Source organism: Megascapheus bottae, chromosome 25, assembly GCF_031878675.1.
Source record: "Megascapheus bottae isolate mThoBot1 chromosome 25, mThoBot2.hap1, whole genome shotgun sequence".
Taxonomy (NCBI): Eukaryota; Metazoa; Chordata; class Mammalia; order Rodentia; family Geomyidae; genus Megascapheus; species Megascapheus bottae.
Genome location: NC_143533.1, coordinates 9,073,950 through 9,081,615, shown reverse-complemented (window position 1 = coordinate 9,081,615; position 7,666 = coordinate 9,073,950). Strand labels below are relative to the sequence as shown.

Here is a 7,666-nt window from a genome sequence, read left to right as displayed (position 1 = left end):
GCTTTGAACTTACGTCCTCAGATTTCAGCCTGCCTGAGTATCGAGGCTTACAGGTGTGAGCCTAGCTCCCTTTCTGAAGAATGCAGTTTCTTTTCCTTCAAAACTCAGACCAGGGGGCTGGGAATGTGGCTCAGTGGTAGAGTGCTTTACTTAGCATGCATGAAGCCCTCAGTACCACATACAAAAAGAAAAAGCAGAAGTGAGTGCTGTGGCTCAAGTAGTAGAGTGCTCGCCTTGAGCAAAAGAAGCTCAGAGGTAATGCCCAGGCCCTGAGTTCAAGCCCCAGAGCTGGCAAAACAACAACAACAACAACAACAAAAACCACCTTAGACCAGCCAGATGGCAACTGCCAGAAGACAGACTTACAGTGCAGTGAAAGGTGGATTCTAAGCATGGACAGTGCCCTTGAATGACCTTGATGCCTCGCTGACCTTGGTGGAAGCTAACGGGGACAGGGATGAGTTTGAGGAGGTGGTGTGGAGAAAGCCACCACGTTTCACAGGATGGGACAAGATGACCCTCAGTTTCCTTCTAACCTAGCCATGTTGTGATCTGGTGATTAGCCCTTCCTCACAGCCTTGTTAAAGTCTGGTCCTGGGTCACTCTCTTGTCTTCAGGCTGCTGTTTTTCCCTGACCTCAGACTGATCATTGCAAGCTGAAGAGCCTTTACTGTGGGACAGGGAAACATGCTACTCACAAGTCTGCATCTTTCTATGTGTGTGCTAGTACCAGGACTTGCATTTAGGATCTCACACATTCTTGCTTGGCTTCTTCTGCTCAAGGCATCACTTGAGCCACAGCTTCACTTCTGGCTTTTGGCTGGTTGGTTGGAGATGAGAGCCTCATGACATTTTTCTGCCCCAGCTGGCTTCGAATAAAGATCTTCAGAACTCAGCCTCCTGAGTAGCTGGGATTATAGGCATGAGCCAACACACTCAGCGTTCCTCATCTTTAGGACAGGGAGAATATAGGTTATATAGATAACATGGAAGAGTCCCATCCAGAGCCAGTTCATAGTCCAGAGAAGCACCTTCTCGTCCCTCTTAATTCCCTCCATTTTAACTCATCCCTCTCCTCATTAAGGCTCTGGTAAAGGTCCTTCAAGCAACCAAAACATGGAGGCATGCAGGAGATGCCTAACAGATGTCTCTCGAGTGAAGATGGAGGCATAGACAAGGCTGGTATATAGTAGAATCTTATTTTGGTGCTGGTACTAGGGCTTGAACTCAGGGCCTCAGTGATATCCCTGAGCATGTTTTGCTCCAGGCTGAGCCACAGCTCCACTTCTGGTGCTTGCAATTAACTGGAGACAAGAGTCTCAAAGGATTCTTCAGCCTGGGCTAGCATTAAATCATGATCCTGAGATCTCAACCTCCTGAATAGCTAGAATTACAGGCATGAGCCACTGGCACCCAGCTAGATAATCAGGATTTTTTTAATTCTGGGCCCTAATCTGTGGGAGTCTCCAGCTGACTGCAGGGGAAGGAAACACTGCCTCTCTCCCAGGAGAATCTCCAGGCTGAGGGAGGAGACATAAATCCTTGCCCAGAAGGAACAGCAACGGCCTGGCTTTCCCCCCTACATGGGCCTGGGTGGCTTCTCTGATACCCAGGCTGTAGGTGGTTCTAGGCCGCCAACTCCCCTAGGAGCCATGAGGCATAAAGCTCCTCTTTGGGACCCACTCTGTGATGTCACTGCTTTCTGGAGTCACACCATGACCAACTTCTGTGGCCAGTCAGGACGTCAAAGCTGTGCAGAGCCTTATTATCCTGTAAAGGGCTTCACCAACTCCTCCATCAGACTAGCATTTGAAGGCCTGGAGTCTGACCCAGACTTCTTCCCGGGCCCCCACCCCCACCTTGCACAGTATGTCGGGGGAGGGGTTGGGGGAGGTGCAAAGTGGAGAGGGAGATTGGTGTGGGGTCAGGCAGGGGCCTGGGAACTCCGTGGGCTGCCCACAGCCAGCACTGCCCCTTGTCCTCTCCAAATCCCAGAGGACCCTCCCCCCTCCCGCCCCCCTCCCATCTCCACCCTGGAGTTGGCCACATCCACCGGACGGGGGGGGGGGGGGGGGGGGGGGGGGGGTGTTGGCCCAGAGGGCGGAGCTTCAGAACCATGGTCTCCTATTGGGTGACTCCCCCCCTCACTGCCTGGCTGAGTAACATGAAAACTGGGTGTGTGCTGGAGCTCCTACCCACACAGGGGGCTGGGGGGGGGGAGCTGGACTTGGGGGAGCAAGGGAACAAACTCTGGCCAGGAAGCCTTTGGGGCTCCTTCCCCCTCCTGCTCTCAGAAGATCACTGAGGCTCCATTCGGTTGTGTCTGGCAGTGTTAGGGAACAGAAGTGAACTATGACCCTCAAGACTGGGGCTCTGATTTAGTCAGCCCGCCCTCTTTCCTTGGGTCTCTCAGAAGCAGCCAGCTCTAGTGGGGGTGGAGAGGCACTGCCAGACTGGGCTGGAAAACAGGTCCTAACCAGATGCCCCTCTCATCTCTCAACCCTGAGAAGGGACAGGTAGCCCCTTCTCAGGAACTGGCACTGCAACTCACTAGTCACGGCCCGCTGCTTGGATCTTGCGGGCCCTCGGCCAATGTGTGGCCTCAGGGAAGGCCAGAAGCTGGCAGGATGGGCTGGAATGGGATTCAGGGGATGCTTTCCCCCTCCTCCTCTTCCTGCTTGGTCCCTGGGGCACTGCATGTGCGATGTTTCTGGCAGCTGGCCTCCAGGCCTCTGGTTTCCCAGATCCTCACATCCCAGCCTCTTTTGCTGAGGCGAACCTAAGAGTTTCCTAGGAGGGGAGCATGCTGATTTTTTTTTTTTTTTTTTGCAAATTTACCTATAAAAGGCTCTGTCTACATGTCTCTGTTCTCCTGCAACTTCAGGCCTGGTTATCAAGTGCCACTGTAGCCTGGAGGAGGAGGCAGAACTGGCTGCTGTAACCCCAGCTACTCAGGAGGCTGAGATCTGAGGCTCACAGCCTGAAATAGTCTGGGCAGGGAAGTCTGTTGAGACTCTTAACTCAGTGATTTTATACAGACAGGACAGAGACAGAAAGAGACAGAGAGTGTGTCCCTGGCTTCCAGCTCTTACTTGGCTTTTTCTCTCAAGACTGGCACTCTACCACTTGTTGTGCTGCAATTCCACTTCCAGCTTTCGGCTGGTTTCTCGGAGTCTCGATAAACGTTTGGACTTTTCTGCAGGAGACGGTTTACAGGCGGGAGCCACTTAGCCCTGGCAATTTTTTTTTTTTTAAACCGATCCTGACATTGAAGTTTAACGGGCAGCGTTGGGGGTGGGCCCAGGGGTGGGGCCTCAACCCAGCCTCAGAGCTGTGACTCCATTCTGGGTGACCTCCTGCTGCTGCTGAAGAAGGTGGGAAACTGGGTGTGCAAAGGACATTATTACACGAAGCCCTTCTTCTCATCCACAGGCATGTGATTCCCCGGAACCCCATTTTTATTCTCCCCAGGTCCAACACTGCAATAGAGGAGGCTGGCACCAGTTCCCCTTCCCAGCCTAGATTACAGATTGCTTCCACACGTTTATTGGATACTCACCGGCAGGTTAGAGTTGGGACTCTTCCCATTTTGCCCTCCGAGACGCAGAGGCAGGAGTAGGAGCCTGGTTTGGGACTCAGTGGCATCTTGCTCCGTTTGTTCCCTTCCCTCCAAACAGGTCTGTCCCATATTTGTGAGCTGACCAAGGCGCTTCTTCCTTAGCTGAAAGACCTAGGACGAGTTACCAGAGCCTCAGTGAGAACACACAGGGAGTGAATGTGTCCCGGCGCTATTGACTGATCCCACTTTTTTGGTTTTTGTTTTTCAAGAGGAGGACACCAGGATTCAAGTCAGGGAGTTTGGAGTCCTTGCATAAGGTGACACGGTTGGAATGGCGCCGGTGAAATGGGCTTGTCTTTACAAGTAGCCCTCGCAGGGCCCAACAGACAGGAGTCGTAGATGGTCACTATTAACTGCGTTGTGCAGGTCTCTCCAGATGTCCTCTGGGCCCGCGGCCATCCACCCCGGCGCTGTTAGGATTCACGTGGGCTGCTACTATCTTTAGCTAGGGAAGTATTTATATCCCCTAGGGAAGTTTAGTTTCCCCCCCTACAAAAGTGTGTGTGTGTGTGTGTGCGCGCGCGTGTGTGTAGGGGGGAGCCCCCAGTTCACAGCAGATCCCCGCGGGTCCCCACCCCACCCCCAGCGGTGGCCTCCTCCTCCCCCCTCCCCCTGCCCCCTTGAGGTTCACCATGCCTGGGGACCCGGGGGTGGCGGTGCAGGTGTGGGTGGACGGCCAGCTCTTCCGAGCCGATCAGGCCCTGCTGGTGGAGCACTGCGATTTCTTCCGGGGTCTGTTCCGCTCGGGCATGCGGGAGGCGCGCGCGGCCGAGGTGCACCTGGGCGCGCTGAGCGCGGGCGGCTTCGGCACGGCGCTGCGGGTGCTGCGCGGGGAGCGGCCGGCGCTGGCGGCGGACGACGAGCTGCTGCAGGCGGTGGAGTGCGCCGCCTTCCTGCAGGCCCCGGCGCTGGCGCGTTTCCTGGAGCACAGCGTCACGTCGGACAACTGCGTGCTGCTGTGCGAGGCGGCCGCCGCCTTCGGCCTGCGCGACGTGTTCCACGGGGCCGCGCTGTGCATCCGCGACGGCGCGGAGGAGCTGCTGGCCCAGCTGGCTCTCCCCGAGGCCCGCGATTACGTGGCCGCCCTGAGACCCAGCTGTTACGTGGCTCTGACCACGCACACGCCCGCGCCGGGCTTCCTGGAAGACGCGTCCCGCACCATGTGCTACCTGGACGAGGAAGGGGACGCGTGGCGCACGCTGGCCGCGCTGCCCCTGGAGGCCAGCACCATGCTGGCGGGCGTGGCCACGCTGGGTAACAAACTGTACATCGTGGGCGGCGTGCGGGGCGCCAGCAAGGAGGTGGTGGAGCTGGGATTCTGCTACGACCCGGATGGCGACACGTGGCGCCAGTTCCCCAGTCCGCACCAGCCGCGTTACGACACGGCGCTGGCGGGCTTCGACGGCCGCCTCTACGCCATCGGCGGCGAGTTCAACCGGACCCCCGTGAGCTCCGTGGAACGCTACGATCCCATCGCCGGTGGCTGGAGTTTCGTAGCCGATCTACCCCAACCCGCCACGGCGGTCCCGTGCGCCCAGGCCCGCGGCCGCCTCTTCGTGTGTCTGTGGCGCCCCGCCGACACCACGGCCGTGGTGGAATACGCCGTGCGCGCGGACGCCTGGCTGCCCGTGGCCGAGATGCGGCGTCCGCAGAGCTACGGCCACTGCATGGTGGCGCACCGCGACTGCCTCTACGTGGTGCGCAACGGCCCCTCCGACGACTTCCTGCACTGCGCCATCGACTGCCTCAACCTGGCCACCGGGCAGTGGACGTCGCTGCCGGGCCAGTTCGTCAACAGCAAGGGCGCGCTGTTCACCGCCGTGGTGCGCGGCGACACGGTCTACACCGTCAACCGCGTGTCCACGCTGCTCTACGCCATCGAGGGCGGCACGTGGCGGCTGCACCAGGAGAAGATTGGCTTTCCCCGGCCTGGATCCTTGCAGACTTTCCTCCTGAGGTTGCCTCCTGGCGTTCCGGGACCCGTGGCCACCCCTTTGCCTGAACTGTGATCCTCCTGTTTTGCTAGAGGACAACCGGAGTCTCTCTTGAGAGCCTCAGGCCTTTGGTGGCTGTTTGGAAAATGTTTGGGTTTCCCCCCACTCCGGTGGAGATGGGTCAGGTCTCGCTGTGTCTTCCTGGTGGTTTGGAACTCAGTCCAAGAAGCTCGGGGAGCAAGGACGATGCTGAGCTCTGGTGGGTAAGGGAGGTGAGCTTGTGGGGAGGGGAGGGTTAGGATGGGAACAACTCAGACTTGTATCTGAATGGGCCAGTCATCAAACACAGCTAGGGGCCGGGGTAGTTAAGGTGCTGAACAAACTGTCAGTAAACCTGTCATGTAAACCTGAGACAGTGCTAAGCCAGAGAGTTGTGGTGGCCACACAAGTGTAGCCCAGAAGAACTCACTGCTGACCACTTACAGGATAATGAAGAGGTTTCCGCTGCTCACACTTGTAATCCCAGCTACTTGAGGAAACATCAGGGAGTCTCTCCCCTCCCCCCCAAGTCCTAGAGCTTGAACTCAGGGCCTGGGCACTGTCCTTGAACTTTTGCTCTAGACTAGCACCCTACCCTTTGAGCCACACAGCACCACTTCCAGCTTTTTCTGAGGAATCAAATCCATGACTTCCTGCATGCTAGACAAGCACTCTTATCACCAGGCCACCCCCAGGGAATTTTGGTTCAAGTCCAGCCTGGGCAGAAAAGTTCTCAAGACTCCATCTCAATAAATGGCTGGATTCAATGCACCCATCATCCCAAATTACAGGGAAATCACAATAGCTGGGTGCAATGACTTGGGCACCTGGCATCCCAGCCACAGAAGGGGAAGTCTAAACAGGAGGATCAAAGTCCAAGCTGGCCCAGACATATAATGAGACTCACCTTCAAAATAACTAACATAAAAAGGGGCTCAGGGAGTGGTGGCACCCTTGCTAGCAAAGCCTTGCATTTTCATCCCATACTGCCATACGGTCCTGCTGTCCATCCTCCAGGACCTGAGGCTTTTGGGAAGAAGACCATCAACATATAGCACATCCAACCTCCTCTCTCCCGGCCAGTGTCCCAACCCTGGAGAGTGCTGCCCCCTAGAACCCCAGGAAGCTTTTAGCCCTGGAGTAGCCTAGTCTGTTGAGTCTCAACAAGAAACTTTAACCTGTGAGTACTGTGCTAAGTACACTAACACATCTCTTGTCTACAAGAGACAGGGTACCTTCTCCAAGTGCCAGATGAGGTATGGAAAGCTCAGAAGCTGACTGGTCAAAAGCCACATAGCCCAACAGAGTCCCTCACTTGTGCTTCTGTCAATATATTATCTATAATATATATAATTGTCCATGTTAAATGATTTATTCAACTCATTAATAAGCAACCAGGATGTGCCAAGCTGGTTGAAAAGGGCTTTGGAGATATATGTATTTATTGAGAAAAAAAATGCTGAAATAAGTTTGCTGCATTCAAGATGAAGCTGATTACTGTCTTATGGGTTAATAAAACCATTTATATGGTTCTCTTGGAAAAAAATCCTTTTTTTTCTTACATACATGTACATACATACTACTTGTGCATGCCCCACAATTTAGCATAAGATGTCATTGGTTAAGTGAATTTATTTTTGGTGCTGGGACTGGGGTTTGAACCCATGGCCTCATGCTTTCATTTGGCTTTTTTTTTTTGGCCAGTCCTGGGCCTTGAACCCAGGGCCCGGGCACTGTCCTTAGGCTTTCTCAAGGCTAGAGCTCTACCACTTGAGCCCACCGCATCATTGCTGGCTTTTTTTTTTTTTTTTTAATGTATCTGGTACTGAAGAATCGATCTCAGGTCTTTGTGCATGCTAGGCAAGCACTCTACCACTAGGCTAAACTCCCGCCCCCACCTTTTTTTTTTTGCCAGTCCTGGGCTTGAGCTCAGGGCCTGAGCACTGTCCTTGGACTTTCTCAAGGCTAGAGCTCTACCCCTTGAGCCTCAGCACCACTTCCGGCTTTTTTCTATGTATGTGGTACCGAGGAATCGAACCCGGGTCTTCATGCATGCTAGGCAAGCACTTTAACC

At 55.0% G+C, this 7,666-nt stretch overlaps 1 protein-coding gene across 1 annotated transcript; it reads left to right on the top strand.

Annotated features, from left to right (window-relative positions):
• The first annotated feature begins 4,251 nt into the window (after window positions 1–4,251).
• On the top strand, window positions 4,252–5,796 carry Kbtbd13 (kelch repeat and BTB domain containing 13). The gene has a single exon (XM_090357739.1). The coding sequence runs from the start codon at window positions 4,252–4,254 to the stop codon at window positions 5,626–5,628; it is 1,377 nt and encodes a 458-aa protein (XP_090213865.1). The 3' UTR covers window positions 5,629–5,796.
• The last annotated feature ends 1,870 nt before the right edge of the window (window positions 5,797–7,666 follow it).